This window comes from Camelus ferus, chromosome 13 (assembly GCF_009834535.1).
Source record: "Camelus ferus isolate YT-003-E chromosome 13, BCGSAC_Cfer_1.0, whole genome shotgun sequence".
In the NCBI taxonomy this organism is placed as follows: Eukaryota; Metazoa; Chordata; class Mammalia; order Artiodactyla; family Camelidae; genus Camelus; species Camelus ferus.
Genome location: NC_045708.1, coordinates 29,014,355 through 29,032,460, shown reverse-complemented (window position 1 = coordinate 29,032,460; position 18,106 = coordinate 29,014,355). Strand labels below are relative to the sequence as shown.

Below are 18,106 nucleotides of genomic sequence, written 5' to 3'. Positions count from 1 at the left end.
TTACCTAAAATGAGATTTATTGCATTTCATGCAGTCTGAAGTCCATGCAGCAAAGGAGACTAGCACAATTTTTAATGCTTTTAAAAAGAAAATTAAAAAGTGGGGGAAGGTGGGAGAAAATGCACAAAGTTCTAGTCTCCTTGGGTCCCTGGGAGAGAAGGATTTGGAAATCAATCTATCTGCTCACCACGGCAAATGAGTTCATCTCTTAAATGCAAGGAATGTTTCCATGGCCTCTGGATACAAATCCATGGAGCTCCCGGGCAAGAAGAGCAGGGGCATGGGGAGAGGAGCACTAGTGGAAAAGAAGCTACACACAGTCGCCGAATTTAATCTGAGGGCAGAGGAAGGTGGTAAATCCTGGGGTAGCAGCTGTTCTAAGAGTCAAGAGATCACATACACCCCTGAGGAAACAGATTTGCTCCTAAAAGAAGTGGCAGTAAGAACCAAAAAATAAAAACAAAAGAAATACGTCTTCAACCACACACTTCGAGAAAATGCCATAAATATGTTATTTAATATTTTCATTTTATAGCATTGGACACACAGCTCAACATACTGAAATACTGATTCCTTGGAGAAAAAAATGGGGAAAAAGGAAATAAAAAATATTGCATCTTTCTGTTGGAGAATCTTGGCCCCCAGGCGTGGGGCGTAGTGCACCAGTGTCCTAGCCTGCAGGAGGCGCTGAGGTCGGCAGGGTCCTCTGGGGAGGGAGGCTGTGCCCATCGCCCGGGGCTGTATGGCAAAAATTGTGTTGGGTGTCCTTGGCCTTGCCAGCTCAGGCCCTCAGTCGCCGGTCACCTGGGGGGCCTGCCCGTCGGAGGGCTGGTTGGCTGACTGGATGAACATGGGTTGGGCGAGGTCCTGGCCGGCAGGCATGGTGACTTGCTGGATCTGGTAGAGCTGCTGCGAGGGGTGGAGAGGAGAGAGTGAGGTCATCCCTGGGAGAGGGGCATGCAGCTCCCTATGGGCCTCGAGTTGGCTGGGGGCCCCGGATACCTCAACCACCACCCACTGCAAGGCATCGGAGGGAGGAGGGGATGTGGAGCTCTGCTGGGGTTGGGAACAGCAGACACAGGAGGCACCAGCCCGGTGTGAGGGGGTATGTGTGGTGGGTGGGGAAGAGGTGCAGGGAGTTGCATTTCCTGTGGCTTTCACTTCTCTGGGCTCTGCCTCTCCCGTTAGCTCAGAGCCTCGAGCTTGCTGCACGCTGTTCCTCTGTGACAAACACAAGCAATTTGAACCACTGTACCAGCAGCTTGGAAGTCAGCATTTCCCCAACTCTTAGTAATCCTCCCTGGCAGGGGCAGCAGGGATTACCCCCTCCTCCTCTCCTCAGAATATCTGGCTCGGGCTGAGGCTACACTGCAGCTGCATCTCCTGCATGGGCCCTGATGGGGAGGAAGTCACGGGATTAAACGCAACAGCCAAGACCCATGAAGGGTGGAGAAGATGCAAACATAGCCACTACGGAAGGTCAGGGCCAACAGGACACTGATTCCTCAGGTATTTCCAAAAGAAACCAAAAGCTAAGACCCCTGCCACAGGAGCCCTGGCACGCGAGCCTCACAGCTGGTGCTGGCAGAAGCCAGGGCTGGGTCCTCATGCCAGCTCCTCTCCTTTCTGGGCAGCGGAGAAAAAGCTTAGGTATGTCATCCTATCACGTCCTCAGGGGTCTCTGGGACCACAGCGTGAAGGGAAAGGTGGAGGGAAAAGGGAAGATTCCTTCCTCACGTGAGTTTAGAATGACTGATTTCGAGGCACCAAGAGGGATTGAGAGGTCACATGTTCTCTGCATTTCAACTAGTCCACGCAATTAAAAGGCAGCATACAGAAAAGCTGATCTTAGAGGGGCAAACAGGAGGCCTGCAGGATAGTCCTGGTTCTGCAGTGAACAGCCGAGTGGGCAGACAAGGCATGTCCCACCTCTAGGGCTCAGATCACTCATCTGTAAAATGGGGGCTGGGCCTATATAATGTCCAAGAGTATTTTCAGCTCCCACAAGTCTTTAAATCTAGAAGATAGGCAAGACTGTTCTTGTTTGAACAATCTCTTGTCTACTCACTGTTAACACATGTTGGGACAGTTGCCCTAACCATCCAAACCCACTGATATCACCCGCTACCCACCCTCCCACAACTCACCCTGTCCCTGCCCAGGCTGGTGTCCTACCTGTCCATCCGTGAACTGGCTGAACTGCTGCTGTCCTTGCTGGACTTCTGTCTGTGTGATCTACAGGAATCAAGATGGCAAAGTAGGCAGATCAGCTGCAGGGTCTGGTCCACTAGTCCACCAGCCCCCCACCCAGAAAAGGGTCGTGAAGATCAAATGGACAATGGTATAAAGTGCCCAGCGTAAGGCTGGCCACAGAAAAGGTGCTTGATGAGTAAAAGGAAAGCAAGGGCCCCTCCCCATCCACTAGGCTACTCAGAGCTGGCACTACAGAGAAGACCCTGGAGCAAGCAATATTTCAATTTCCATAACCATCTCTCTTAATGTCCACTGCACCCCCATTCCCCAAACCTCCTCACTGCAAGGTATTTCTGGGGCCTGAGGCTCAAGTCAAACAAAAACACCTAGATCCTAGGTGCTGTCATGACAGGGTATAACATTCACAGTTTAAGCAGAAATTCTGAGTCTGCCTTTCAAGCAGTGAAGGCAGATTACAAAACACTGGGCAAAGTGGTGAGTGGTCCCTTTCATTCTTGGAAGGTGGGTTCCAAACCAAAACTGTATCACTCAGATCATCTGACTGGAATATAAAACACCTTGGCGAGCAGGACCGCCTTGGCCCTGGAAGCCCTTGTGGCAAACCTATGAAGAACTTTTTCCAAGAGAGGCCACGTGCAGTCCTCTGGGCCAAGAAGAAGTTGGGGTAAATATTTATCACACAGACTTAAAATCTTACGTGGGGATTTTAAATACATTTTGAAAGAAATTTACTGACACAGAGAACTATATCACACAATGCCAGTTGCTGGAGACAGCTTGGTAGACTAGAAAAAGGACTGAAAAGGGTTTGTGTGCAAGTATGTTATCTACAGAACATTTGACTGGCTAATGTCCTGTGTACCTTCTCCTGGAATTGTCACAGCCAACGTGCAAGGTAAGGACTGTCCTCTCGAGTGTCCTCACAATGGCCAAGAACAACCTGTCAGGCCTACCCATGAGGCTCTGAGGAGCAGTAAGGGGACAGGTATGAAAGGGCTTCATGAGGGTTCCTTACTAGTGGTCCTTGTTTTGAGTCTTTCTCCTCCCACCGGCCTATAAGCTGCTTGAGGGCAGGAGCTAAGTTCCGTCTTTCCATCTCCCAGTGCAAAGTAAGTACTAAAGAAATATCTGCAGAATAAATGAAAAATCCCAAGACAGACGGAAAATACTCCTCACAGATGAGGTTAATTGTGCCCTGTGGACAGGTGCCCTTCAAATCAGCTAAGAAGACAGTTTCATTTATCTTTAAATTCCACTTATATAGTATTCAGTATTCATTCCACAAACATTTACTGAGCAACTACTAAGTGCCCGGCTGTCACAATTACAATCTGCTGTTACTGTAGACCGACTGTCCTCGGGTGCCCTCTGCTTGCTTCTCTCCCTCCTCTCTGTGCACCCAACTCTATCCACTTCCTGGCTTTAATTTCTGGTCCCAAAACTGACCTCTGGGGAACCAAGAACTCTTCCTTCTCATTTCCTCCCACCCTAGGCCATAAAAAGATTTTGAATCTCAGGTAAGAATCTTACAAGTTAAAAAAAAAAAAAGAAAGAAAGAAAGAAAGAAAAAAAAAAAAGAGGGATACTAAAGGATGTGACTAGTCTTGAGATTTGATTCAGTGTCGGTGAGCCCCAAGGAAATTAGGGAAAAGCTCAAATCCTTATGTGAGCCAAGGAATGGATTTGGAGTGGGCCCTTTAATGATCCCAGAGACTACATGGAACTCAGAAGCCCTGCCTTTGGCTCATACCTCATGTTTTCCCAAATGAGATCTTTGGAGACCTGCTCTCCAAACTCAGCTCTGTCACCACTGTCAATAGATACATCACCAGAAATGCAACTGGGCCAGACAAGTCCAGCTCTTAAACGATTGCTGCTTTTTTTGGGTCTGAGGCAAAGGAATCCATTAACAATGCAATGCCTCCCCCTGTCCAGCATCCCCTGTCCCCTGCAAATAATGCCCACCTCCTCCAATCCCCAAGCCCAGGGAGGCAGCCCCCTCAGCACCCATGGCTCACAGCCCTCAATATCTTAGGGCATGAGAGGAAATGAGGGGTTTAGTCTCTGGTTAGGGGTGCATGAGAAGGTGGGGGTAAAAATAAGCAGCTTTCCAAAGGGCAAAGGAGATGCTAGAACACAAGTTACTCAGGTTTTAAGATGGAAACTCAGCCTGACAATGAGGCAGTCTCTTGAAATGCTTCCTCTGGTCAGACATGCATACACACACATCAGGTGTTCTTCAAGCATCCTTGGGCCTTCCCTGCCTTGCATTTCTTTGTCCCTCGAGAACAAGATGGTCAGGGACACACTTGAAATCCAATTCTCAGATACACCCGATCTGTCCCGTGGGGTGCAGAACAGATGTGCAGGGTGTGGAGGTGGCTCTCGCTGAAGGTGAAGTGGCGAGAGAGTTGTGTGCAGATCACTCCTCTCCAGTCAGAAGCCAGCTCCTGCTGGTCCCAACTCAAGCCCTGCATCTCAGCAGCACATACCTGTTGAGCATTGGTGGCAAGCGTCTGGATCTGTCCTTGCACAACCTGGGTGCCTGATACAGGCTGGGCTAAGCGAATATACTGCAGCTGGCCAGCATTCAGCTGCACCTATGACAGGAGCAGAGGCAAACACACCATAGGAGATTGAATGCAACCTCAGATAGGCAAACTTTCCATGACAAGAACTGGTGATTGTCCACCACCCACCCCCTCCCACTTCTAAAGAAGCCGATCCTGTAAAGTTCCTTTTTAACAGAGATCAAAACAAGCAAAACCATAACATCCCTACCACACAAGTCACACAACACAAAAGAGAGTATGTTGAATGGACTTGGGGAAAAATTCCCAGAGAATCTTGTCACCTATGTGAGAATAACACGGACCCTCAACATTCACTGAGCTATCTGCTCACAGTTTATCTTGGGATTTTATGCCAAAGACTGTCTGATGTTATCAGAATACTTGTACCTTAAATGTGGGCCTTTCTCCCCTCTATCTCCACCTTCCCCACTCCAGTTCCCGGGATGGCTGATCTAATATTGAGAAGAACCCCAGCGTCCACCAGGAGCCCAAAGCAGACGGCTATTCCTTGGCACCACAGCCCGAGAACTGCCCAACCCCATGCTGCACATTTTGGAAGAAAAAGCTGGCCTGCTTTACCAACTCTGTCCCCAAGAGCCAGGACCAAAGGGGGTCTGTGAGACTTTTAGGATCCCTGGTGTTCAGCACTAGCTTCTGGCCAAACACCTCCCAAGGGGAAGCTGAATCAATAAACCTCTCACAGAAAACCCCATACAAAAATGCCCTTAGAGTCCCTCATGCTTAAGATTGCCTCAGATAATACAATAATACCACATGCTGCATTTAATTGTATGCTAAAAGCCTTAACTCAGGCTCTTAACGCTCCAGCGTACCATGAAAGTATTAGTGCTTCGAGTGTGGGGATGGGGAGAGGACCAAGGCAGTTACACTACAACGTGAGAGGAACTGTGGCTCAGCAGAGAAAACAGTCAGCAGAGGACTGCAGACATTCACACTCTGGATGCAGGGGATGAAGGAAGCACCAGGTGGACAGCAGATTTGGTCTCTCTTTATATGGGGGTCCAGACACTGCCCACCCTGGCTGCCCCGTCTGCCTTTCTTGCAAGGGTGACCTTCTTGAGGGTAAGCGGCAAGTCATGCCCCTTTGTCCTGGGGAAAATGTTCCTCTTGTCTTCAAGAGCTAACTTCACAGCAGGTACTTTTACTTCCATGAGGAAAATATTGATAGGATGAAGCTCCTGCATGCAATGTGAAATCAAACTGCTTCTGTGAAACTCCAGCCTCATAGAGGACTTGAACCACCGATAAAAGACTGACACTAAAGTTCTTGGTAGACCATTCCACAATTGTCCTCTTAAGGCAAGATGGAGGGACACAAAATCTAAACCCATTAGGAATCTGGTTCAAAGGAGACAGGGCAAGATATTGCGACCTGTAGTCACTTCTTTCCTGAGAATATGCCAAGAGGAGCTACTAGGAAGTTGTGGTGCCAAACCTGAACTCTGCACTACATCCCATAATGCAGTTTCCAGGCAACAGACAGCTGGGTGGATGCTTGGGAAACCTCATCTGCTGAGACTGATGGTGGCTGGTCCCAGGAGTCACCAGAACTCCACCAAGGAACATGGGGTGAAAGACTGAACTCTTGTCCCAATAATGGGGGAAGGCGTACTGCCAGCCATAGGGATTGTACATTTCCCAGCTGGGAAGAGCTCTTTGCAGAAACTCAAATGTGACTGAAAAGCTGTGAGCCAAATAGTTCCAAGCAGCTCTTAGAAGTAAGCTCTTCTTTTAAGCTTAGGTTTAGACATCTGGTGATGCTCTGGCCCTTAGTCGTCTACCACGATGATAGGCCTGGGGACCCTCACAGCTTTTTAATGTTAGTTACAAAGTAAATAAGCCTATCCTTTGGGCTTTCAAAAGAGAAGCAAAGCTTCCTTCCTGAAGATCATCACTAACACGAGCATGGTGAGTTTAGAAATGCAGGTTCCTGTAGGAGGTATATAGTGAAGACCAGGTCCTGAATTCTACAGCAAATCTTCTGTGCCCTAGAGGCTTTAAAAGCTAAGTTGAAGTTACTGCAAAGTGGGAACTCTTCTCCCGCTTAGATGAACTTGTTTTGGTGCCTTCACATGCAAAAATGAGAACCATTCAAGAAAGGAGTCTTTGGTTGGTGGCTAAAACAGTGAGGCAAGGCATCTGGAATTGATGGGTATTTTGTGTATGTGTATGTGTACGTGTGCATGCACGTGCAGTGACAAGGAGAAGAGAGAAAGGGAGGGAGAGAAGGAGGGAAGGGTGGAGGGAAGAGGTGGGCAGAGAGAGAGATGAGAAGGAAAGAGACAGACAGAGAGAGAGAGAGAGAGGTACACACTCCACTTTCCCAAGCTTTCTCTTGGCTTATACTCTGTTAATAAGAATAGTTCCAAAAACAGAGTTGAGGATACTCTTTGAGCTTTTTTCAAAGAGGAAGTGGCAACCAAGTCCAAGTGAGTTTCTGTATCTGCCTACATTTCACTTATAATAGGAAGAGCAAGGGGCAGGAATAGGACTGCTCCATGTCACTCACTTTCCATATTTTTTGGGGAGGGCAAAATGATCAATAATATATAGATGGCAAGTGCTAAGACACTTTTTACAAAAGAACAAGTATAAGTAAAAAAGCCAACAAATCTAAGAAATGAAATCCCTCAAGGCACAAAGGAAGCAGCAGTCCACAGTGAAGGAATAGATAAGTTAAATAAAAGCCAGAAATACACTTTGCTGCAGGATCCACTGGGAACTGACTCATGAATATGCAACAAGTGTATTTATAGCTTTCTCTATACACCTCCCTCTTACTCTCTGCTAATCAAATAACGGGATTGCCTCATAGGACCTCTGTGCCTTGGCATGGGATAATGGTTACAAGGATTTCTCTGCGTAGGTGGAGTGAGGGGAAATTAAGAGGAGCTGCCCCACAGTGGTGAGCCTGAACCTGGATTAAAGGAAAGCAGTGAGTATACAGTGAAGCAAGTTGTGCTCTAAGGTAACGGGAATATAGGTTTACAAAAAAGCGTGTGTGTGTGTATACGAAATCTCTACTTCCTGCTAGAACGTTGAGCACAGCGCCACGCAGACCTTGAGGCAGGGCAGGGCTTACCGGGATCTGCTGAATCTCTCCTGTGTTGGTAATGATCTGCTGCATCACCTGCATCGTCTGTCCAGTGCCACTCTGCGCCTGCTGGGCTTGACCCTGCGGCTGGGCTTGGACAATCTGCACCTGCTGACCTTCTCCAACTTGCATGGTCACGGGTGTGGTCTGGAAGGAAGAGTTATGAGAAAGCTGACTGAACTCTGGCTCAGAGTTATTAGGCTTACCAAGGAGTGAATGACAAGCAGTTTACCAGGAGCCCCCCATGAATGCCTGAACTCATCTCAACACTGACAGTACTCAGCCTACAGAGTCCTTCAGGCTTAGAGCACTGCTAAAGTCACTCTCCAAAGTAAGACAGGAAAGAGAAACAGATTTTTAGGCTCAGAGTACAGGGTATTTGCCTAGGCCCCAAACATCTCTGTGGTTCAAATGATAGCCCCTTCAAGGCACATACAATACAAAAGAATCAAAAGCAACCATGATAACTTGCTTGAGACATGGCCAAAGTCAATCTGAAGCAGGTGAGTTTAGAGAACAAACTAAATGGAAAGTGGGGTGAGTATGGATTTACCAAGTTCAGGATCCTGGGCTCCTTCTCAGGCAAGAAAGACACTGTGAAAAAAATTCAGCTGCACACCAGTTTTCCCCCTATTCAAACAGCAAGTGACTTCAGCTCACACTGGCCGGCAGGCTGCTCTGGACCACAGCTCAGATTCCCACTGGAAAGGCAAAAACCCTTAAGACCTGGGCACTAAGACCTGGATTTTAACTGAGGCTATCCTAAATAACAGAATTTAATACAGCAATAATTATAAACTTCTAGAAACAGGAATCTTAGATTTAAGAAACTTCGGTCTAATGTACATGACTTAGAAGATTCTGTGTCTCACACACACACAGTGGACTGTAGTCCTATGGAACTTCCTACTCCTTTGAGACACAGTAGACTCATACTGTCAAAGGGGTCAGTCAGTCAATCATTTCTTTAAATCTCAGATGTGAGATGTGAGCTTTACAGAGCCCACTATATCTTGTTCATTTGGTGGTGGTGGGAGGGTGGGGCCTCTCAACTCTACCTGCACCCATCTCCCCACTTTGGGTATAAAGTAAGAACCACCTCATAAGATGACTCAGAGAGTCTCAGTGAGTCACGGGCTCCCATTGATGTCACTGTTCCGCAGCTCTGTGTTTTGAATGTGCAGCTCTCCTATGCATGTAAAGTTACAAAGGATGGAGATGTGTTCTGGGAACTAGAGATGAGATTCAAGGGATTATTAAGTAAGGAAAAATGACTACAAACTGGAGGAGGGGAGAGAAGAAAGATGACAGAAGGAAATACATGCAGTGGGCCAGGTCAACAGGAAATACCTTCCACTCTCACACCACAATTTTCAACTCAGCCTGTTCCCCAAACCTCCAGGAATGAAAGTTTCCAATTTTATGACAGAAAACACAGGATTCGCTTTACCAGAATACGCTTTTCTTCCAACTTTCCTATGTATGATCCTGCAAAAGATATCTGAATTCAACCTAAAGTAGCTATTACGACAGGTCCAAGGAGGCATACACAATACAAGGCCACCCTGAACCAGCAGGACGGCAAAACAACAGCTGGGAGATGCCGAGAGGAGCCAACTTCCCCGTCCTCACAAGCCTTATCAGCTCCAAGCTGAGCAAGTCTTGGGGTGGCAGAGAAGAGGATAGATGAAATTCTCGCTGACTAAAAAAAGATGCATACTGCCAACTCATCACTGTACTATACCAACTCTATTTCCGAGAGGATTTCCAAGGTATTTCTAAATCACTTCAGGAAAATGAAGGCTCATGTTAGCATAGCAGCTGTCAAATCACGTATGGCGTGCCCTGCTGTCAGGGCATGATGGCCATGAGTTTCTTAGGATGACCAGCCGATCAGAGCCAGCTCTTGGCAGACTCCCTTGAAGTCTGCCCTGTACAGGGATAAAGCCTCTGACAGGTAAAGCGCTCACCACTGCAGAAGCACGAGGGATAGCCAAAGAGGTCCCTCAGGCATCATGGTGCAGTGGACACCTTGAGGCAGAGACTGGGCTGTGGTCATCTCTAAACCCCTCCTGCCTAGCACTGTGTCTAGCAAAGAGCAAGCACTCATTAAATTTCTGCCATATGAATAAACAAATGAGCAGGGAATAAATACTAAAATCATACTCAATATTTAAATCCCAATTTTTTTACTTTAGGCAAACCCAGCTCCTTACTGGAATACTGAAGGCTGTCTAGGATGTGTCTTCTGCCTGTCTTCTCAGACTTGCCTAGATGTTCCCCTTTGCTGACTATACCCTCCCCTCCCACACTTCGTGTGCCGTTTCTCACCTCTGAGCCTTTGCTCGTGCCGTGTCCTCTCCTGGGAAAGCCCTCCTTCCCTGTTTATTTGATGCATTTCCATTGTTCCCTCCAAGACTCATATTATTCCCTTCAGGGAAGTTTCTCTGATGTCCTCTCCTACAACCTACCTCACATCTTTATTAGGACCCCTTCTGAAGGGCTGTCATAACACTTGCTATACAAACCCTAAGAGTATCTTACACTTCCCATTTGGCAAATGGTGTATGTAACTTTAAATATTTGTAGCTCCAACTAGACTGTGAATTCCTAAAAACAGTGACTGCTTTATTCATGCTTGTATCCCCAACACATAGCACTGGACTTTATTGACAGAGGATGCTCAATATTTGATGAATAAATAGATTAATGATTGACAGAGATTTTGAAGTAAGAGCTCAGAGAACAGTCCTCTGCAGCCTCTCATGATCCCCAACAAATGCGGATGTTACTACTTTCACAGCAGTACTATTGAAAGAAAGAAGCTTCTGATTACTATTGTGAAAAGAGAAGGTCACTGGCACAAATCTGGTGGGACAGAAAAATGATGGGGAAAGGGGGAGGAGAGGAATGCAAGCTGGAAAAGATGTCTGATCTCCCCCTTAAAATTCCAATTCTGGTGGAGACACACAGACTGCAGTCATGGAGTCCGCTCAAAATACCTTCTACAGAAATGCCACTATTCTTCATGGGGGCATTACAGAGACTTTTTTCCTAAAAGTTTTTAGGGATCCTGGAAAATGTCATGTTCACTACATTTTCCTCATCTGACCCACGAGGAAACCAGGGCCCAGAGTGATTAGGTGACACGTCATCTCACGTTTGAGTGAATTTGGGGAAAAGCCCAGTCTCCAGAACTCAAATCCTGTGCTCCACAGTGATCTGACTGCCCCTCCGCCCTAGCCACACTCTTCCCATCCCAAACTAAGGAGTGCTGTCTTGCTGGGCAGGCAGCCTCGGCAGCTCACAGACCTGGCCCTGCTGAGGCTGTGCAATGATGATCTGCCCGGGTTGGATGGTGGTTGTGGAGCTGGTGGTCTGCTGGCCCTGCTGCTGTCCCTGGACTTGAACGGCAGTGGGCTGCTGAGCCAGCGTGAAGTAGTACTGGACAGGCTCGGCAGGAGTCACAGACTGGCGCACCTCCTCCTGTGGGGAAGAAGGAGAGGCAGGTAAGAGGGAAAGAACCGACTCAGCAGCCGCCACAGTGAATTTCCATTCTTCCCCCAAATGGGCTCTGTGCAGTTGCCTGCTGAATGCTGAGCTCTCCACATTTGAAGCCAAGGGAAAGTGGAATTTGAAGAGACCAGTTGTGCTAAATCAAACTAAAAATAACAGATTCCATAGGCTTCACAAAACATACAGCCAATTTTCTGAAGTACACTGTGCGATGACGAGTTGCAAATGGGCAAATAATTACCGTAACTAAAAACCACGCACTAGCAGTGCATGTCAGTAAATGCCGTCAGGGCCTGTGATCTGAGAACACTGCTAACTGCAAGCTCTGGGAAGTTGCTACCCAAACACCACGCTCTCAGGCTGGCGTCCCATCTCCCAGACAGGCAGCACTTCCTTATTTCATTCCCACCACCTCATGAGGTAAAGAGCAGGAGAAAGGGAAACACAGGGCTTTTTCTGGGTTGGAATTTCAGAATCAAATGTCAGGCTCAAGAGCACTGGGAGGCAAAAGCCCAGCTTTTCACTGCGGTCACTGAGCCCACATCTATCCAGCGCCACATCTGGTTTGGTGGTCCTAAGCCGCAGAAGCACAACCCAGGGGGCCTGAGGGACAGCTCTCCGCTGGGGTGCTGCCTTGGCTGACTAGGGAGGTCGCATTCTGGCCGATCTGCTGAGTGAAGAGACTGCTCCTTCTTCAGCTGACGTTTTCCATGGCAGAAGGAGTAAACAACCCTCTCCCAGCCACCTCGAGCTCACAGCTGAGAGTGTAGGATGTTTACACACACTACGGCATGGTTACAGCCTGAGGCTCCAGGGTTGGTCAGCCCCTGACCACTGACACAGAGATCGGCGTCTGCTCCGGAGGCCCTGTGACACATGGTGCCCCTGCCTGGGACAACAAAAACAACAGAAACATACAACCACTTGGATTGGCTGAGCAAAAATATCAGCTAAATTTATTCATTTCCTTGTTCTGGACTAAGTTTGCTTGTTCAAGGAAAGAGGAAAAGACACTTCTTCAAGGTATAGAGACTCTCTGGACTGTCTCAAAGCTCCCCAAAGTGACATTTACAAGGTTGGTACTGACCCATCCCCAATCTGTGCTCTATCCTCCTCTCCTCATTATACTTTTTTGTACTTGTTTGTTAAACTATCTTCCCTGCTAGAGTGAAAGCCCTATGAAGGCAAAGCCTTGCTCTCTCCTGCTCCCCACTGTCCCATGCGTCTCCTAGCAGGCACTCAATAAGCAGTTCTGAATGAATAGATTCACAGAGCCAGGCAGACAACTGGAGGTAGGAAAGTGGGTTTTTTTAACCCAAGTTGGGAGTATGACAAAGTCTCTTGAACCCAACAGCTGTTAGCAATAGAAAAGAATCCCTAAGTGCTTGCCCCCTCTAGGACTCTGCGGCCACAGTGCGAGGAGACGCTCTTATCGGCTATAGAGTGCGGCTGGGTAGTCTTTTGCTTGCCCAGTGACAGGGGGCCCAGGATACCACAATCAGGACTGCTGCTATCTAGCCACTAAGAAACCCGGATCTCTACATGACAAGGATTCCCAATGGCCATCCACCCCACCCAGCAGACACTCGTAACATTCTAGGTTTCAAAGCTAGTCCTCAAACATGAACCAACTTTCTAGGTGAATGTGTTCTGTGCTTCAGACACAAGTAGTTTGAACCCTGGACATGATCATGCTGAGGCAGAAGAAAAAGGAGATCTCCCTTTTACCTTCATCTAGGTCTCAGTTTCCAGAACAATTTAGCTGTGACAACATTATCTTCATTCCAACTCCAACTTCTCACCATTATAAAGGTCAGCCGGTCAAGTAGATCTTGGCTGTGGCAAGGATAATACTGACACCTTCCTTAGCCAAGAAACAGAGGCCAACTACTCTTTTCAAAGCTGCTGAATAGGTTCAATGAATTTATTTTCCACTCAAAACCCTTCTCATTTTATAAAGAACATCAACCACTAAAGTTCAAACCTATGTTGAAAAAGCTCTTGGGTGATGAGAGGGCACTGAGGACTAAGACCCCCAGAACTAAGCTGTAGGAAGTCTGGGGAGTAGGGAAACACTGGCATTTCCCAGCCTAACCTGTGACTGTTCTGTCTCCAGTTATCCCTGACTACTACTGATCTGCACCTGACTGTGGTCTTTTTGCCAGACGAAAAGCAAACCCTCTACATACCACATTCAGAAGCCAAAATACCCTTTGCCAAAAGCTGTGAGAGCATGGAAGAGCTTCTCCTATGCTGCTACTATACCCTCTGATCTTGTTTATGAACTGGGCAATGTCTAGGGCACTCTCTGAGTATCAAACAGAGGCACCTAGGTTTGTGCTGTCAGGACAAGGCATGACAGCTCACTCTCTAATCACTGGAATGGAAGGAGGCATATCTAAGCTTCTTCTGCATTATGAAGACTCATTCTGCCAATGGAAGTCAAGCTAGCAAGGGAATGATTATGCTTGGTTTAAAGAAATGGGTAAAGAGGAAATGACATTTCAATGAGCAGGAACTTTCAACTCATAGCTTTAGTGGGATAGAAGTCAAGGCCTCAACTATCTTCTGCTTGAGAAGTCTCTACTTGCTTCCCCAAAGAACAAGGGAAACAAGTCAAGGGCCTTAGATCCTCAACTCAGTATTTCTGGCTCGATTCTTTCCCCAGCAGTGGGAAATCAGCCCCTGTGCTAGAACAATCTCTGAATGGCAGGATTAATTCAGAACAGGCACTTTAGCAGTGGCCTCCCAACCAGAGCGCTTGCTTTTGGAATCTCTTCGGAAGTGGACTCTGGCAAACACCACCAGAGAATGAGAAGCATCACATCCTAGGGCCACCACCACAGTGTTGTGCAGCCAGCCCTAGACTAGAAAAAAGCACATTCGCTTCAGTAGCAAGAATGAACTGCTGCCTCCTTCAGAAAGAGTGAGTTTTGGAGAGTAGGCGCTTTTAAAGAACTTGAGGAAGGTGCCAGCCAATTTGAAGCTTGGGAAAACTTCATGTCTATGGAGGATTAAAAGTGCTATCTTAGAATTTCAGGCCAGCTTTCAGCAATCTCAACCTTTCAAAGGCCAGGCAGCAGCTGTCCGGAAGAGGATGCCAATCAATGGCCTGAACACCTAAAAGAACTGAATCCAGGCAGCAAGGAGCTGTTTCAGCTAGACACACTTTAAAGGAGATGGATCACAGCATTCTAAGTCAGGCCAGGATGTAACAAGGAACTGTCTGACACCCTGAGAGAGCCAAGCACTGAGGACTCTATAGAGGAAGGGAGAGGACATGACCATTCTCTCTGGCCAGCTGGCTCAGCAGGCAGCCACAGGGATCAAGCAGGAGTTGGTGTAACCAGCCTGAGCAAGGCCTTATTCTGTCAGAGCTCACCACTTTGTTTTTAAAGGGGGCTCCCGAAACAAATTCCAGCAAGGCTAGTGGGTGTGTGGCAGCATCTGTTCTGAAGGAAGAGAAGTGGCCTGGGTTCTTGCTGTAGTGACTTCTCAGAGAGGAGGAACTGAGCTGCGGGCACAAACCTGCAGTGTTTCAAAGGCGATGCGCAGCGGGACGACCGTGGCAGCCTGCCGCTGTAAACATCCGACTGAAAGCTCCTCGGAACGCCTTACAGCTTCCAGTCAAGGATGTTTACAGTAGCAAAGACTGCCCAGAAAGAACGGAGACGCGGTGAGGCACCCTGCTCTAGGAAGGAGGTGCAGAGGGCTTGCTAACCCCCAGGCAGAGTTGGGATTACAAAAGTTCTTTAAGATGCCCCCGTCTCCTCCACTTTCTTACTGGTTATTAATATGAGACAGCACAGGAGAATGGTCATCACTGAATGACTGTTTCTAAGGATAGTACACTATGAAATAATTCATTAAAAACACTTAAAAATTTTATTAACAAAATAAAGCAAGCAGATCAAGGCACAGCTTTGCTCCTGTCGGACTCTGCCACTATTCCCCAAGTGTCTCTACTACACCTAGTGAGTCATGCAATCTGCATGCCTTAAATGATGAGCTATACAGGAGAGGGGTCTATTACAAATGCAGTTAAGAGCTTTATGCACCCAAGGTGCTGAAAAACAATGGTGTGACCTTTGGAGAGGAGCAGGCAGAAGAGCAGGAAAGGCAGACGTTCACATTCTTTCTCGTGACTGCTCAGAAAAACGATTTAAGTGATGGTTCTCAAATCTGGCTGCACATTAAAAGCACCTGCAGAGCTTTAAAAAGTACTGATGCCTGGGCCTCCCCCTCACAGATTCTGATTCCAGCTGGTGTGGGACGGAGCCTAGGCACTGGTATTTTTTAAAACCCTAAGAGGTGATTCTAATGTGTAGCCAGTGCAATACGGAGAAAGCCATAATCGAGAGTAAGAGAAAACCAAAGTCCACTCACCCCAAACACCACTACGTACACACACAAGTTGTTTCTTGGAAATCTAAAATCTGTAACTTGCCGGGAATGTTCTCCCACCCTAGATTAAGAACTCTGATAGACTTCCTAGGAATACCCTGAAATGAGCTTCACTTTACTGTTTGTGACTAAAGCCTTTAATTTTCCTTTTGTTTACTTTTCACTGAAATACCACCTCAGAGGCACTGAGTTAAAAGTATCCCTAAATGAATAACAGAAGGAGATGTTAAAGATGGATCTTGTCTAGAGAAGGAGAAACAAAAGGAAGAGCACATGACTGGCGCTGAGAGAGGAAAGCAGCACATCTGACACGAGGATGCAAGGTGCTCACTCTCTAGTCAGCAGGAGCAATGCCTTCTTGGCTCACCTGACGCTTTGGAGGTTTCAGCTCATCTCTTGGAACGATATCGATGAGAAAGTCAAACTGATCAAATTTTGTAATTGCCATGGCAATATCATTCCTCTGTAACAAAGAAAAGCAGGTTGAAAAATTAGCCTGGGGAGAAACTAGTTCACCTAGCTTTCTACCCTCAAAGTTATAAGTAAGATAAGATGATGACTTCTAAGCCAAACTAAATACCCACGGCCAAGCCTATAGCTGAAATAAGCACAACCAAACTTTTATAAACTTTCAATGATCAGACCTGATGGACAAACATCAACAGAAAAGAGATACATGCAGCTCATGTTCCACAAACTGGTTATTCGAGCCAGCAACTACTACCACCTGTGCTTGACCCTGCCCCAAGGTCCCATGGTTGTTAAGTCATCATCCTCCAGATATATCTGTATGAGTCTAGCAATCTAATTGACAGGTTTCTGGTCATTCTGCGGTTAGCAAGGTTAGGCTATCATTCAATCTTATAACCTTTTTAAGTTCCTAAATAACGTTTGGCTCTTTGGTTCACAAGTAGTTATAATCTATTTTGAATCTCTTAGCTGAAATCGTAATTCAATAATTTTTGGCAATATTTTCTAGTCATTGGATCTATATAGGTTAGTTCCTACAAGGCTACAATTTTTATTTTGGAATTCAAAATCACAATGTTAGATCCATAGCTTAAATCTTATTCCATGTGACATGCACATTGGAAGTCTGAATCATCAGTAGAACAGAGGGCAGGTGGGGAGAGAACATGAGTCAGTTGATTAACGCTACTGAAACCAAGGCCTATTCTGATGAGGTTCTTTTGACATTCCCTTTCTTTAAATAAGAGGGTTTTCTTTTAACTGAAAAAGAACACACTATGTATACTCAGGATTTGAGTACTGCACTGCAGGACAATTTTAAAGCAAAAGGGAAAAAAAGGAAAAAAAACAGTGAACTCTATAGTGTATGGTATGCATACTGAAGTGTTCAAGGGAATGTAAACTTTTAAATGTATTTAAAAATAGATGACTTGATGGCTAGATAGAGGGAAAGATAGATATGGGGATACAATAAGTAAAACGTTAACAGTAGGACCTAAGTGGTGAGTATACATGTGTTCACCATAAAGTTGGCTTACGTTTAAATTTTTTCATAGTAAAATGTAGGGGGAAAAGTCAACATGCTAACAGAAATCCACAGCAATCTCTATATATCACATCTTAAAAGAAGGTGACTCATCAGACAAAATAGGAGGGATGGAAATTTTCTGTTTTTTCCTTCCCCTGTCTCTGTGATGGCCCCAAGCCACTGAAATGCAAAACTCCAGTCAACCCTTCCTGCCAACCACCAGCTTGATAAACTCTCCCAAACGAAGCAGGGCACATCTTAAGGCTGCCAGGTCTCATTTAAGATTAGTACAACACAGTATCACATTCTTGATGATGTCACCTACTCAAGCTATCCAAACAGCTCATCTACGAGTAGAAAGAGGGGGAATACAAGAAAAAAAAATCACCTACAAAAATACTCCAAAGTGTTCTACAGAATTTTGGAAACAGATATACTTAAATTGGACTTTTTAACATTTTTATTTTGCCTTTTTTAATGCCAATATTTTACTGAATTGTTACTCACATTCAGTTAACACACACACACACACATCTTAAGTACACAGCTTGATGAATCTGAATAAATACATGCACCCAGGTTACTAGCACCCAGGTAAGAAAACACAAAGCTTCCTTCTGTCCCTCACCAGTCTGTTACCCTCCTATACCAATTTGAGGCAGCCACCACTCTGATTTTTACCACCGCAAATGGTGACAATGTATGGTATCATGTGCCATGTAATGTTTTCCTCTAGTTTCTTTCGCTTAATATAATATTATTGAGATTCATCCACATTGCTGTATG

At 46.3% G+C, this 18,106-nt stretch overlaps 1 protein-coding gene across 9 annotated transcripts in view; it reads right to left on the bottom strand.

The window, feature by feature from the left end:
* The window catches only part of NFYC (nuclear transcription factor Y subunit gamma), a 59,338-nt gene continuing 41,232 nt past the window's right edge, over window positions 1-18,106 (bottom strand). For 6 of the 9 annotated variants that reach the window (XM_032493940.1, XM_006174510.3, XM_032493942.1 and 3 more), the window contains 6 exons: window positions 16,190-16,285; window positions 11,215-11,388; window positions 7,891-8,049; window positions 4,707-4,814; window positions 2,176-2,235; window positions 1-1,221 (listed from right to left, as the gene is read on the bottom strand). In XM_032493940.1, coding sequence (XP_032349831.1) covers window positions 790-1,221; window positions 2,176-2,235; window positions 4,707-4,814; window positions 7,891-8,049; window positions 11,215-11,388; window positions 16,190-16,285 — 1,029 coding nt within the window. In that variant the 3' untranslated portion in view covers window positions 1-789. The remainder of the gene's footprint in view (window positions 1,222-2,175; window positions 2,236-4,706; window positions 4,815-7,890; window positions 8,050-11,214; window positions 11,389-16,189; window positions 16,286-18,106) is intronic. The other 3 variants (XM_032493946.1, XM_032493945.1, XM_032493944.1) reach the window with 1 other exon arrangement.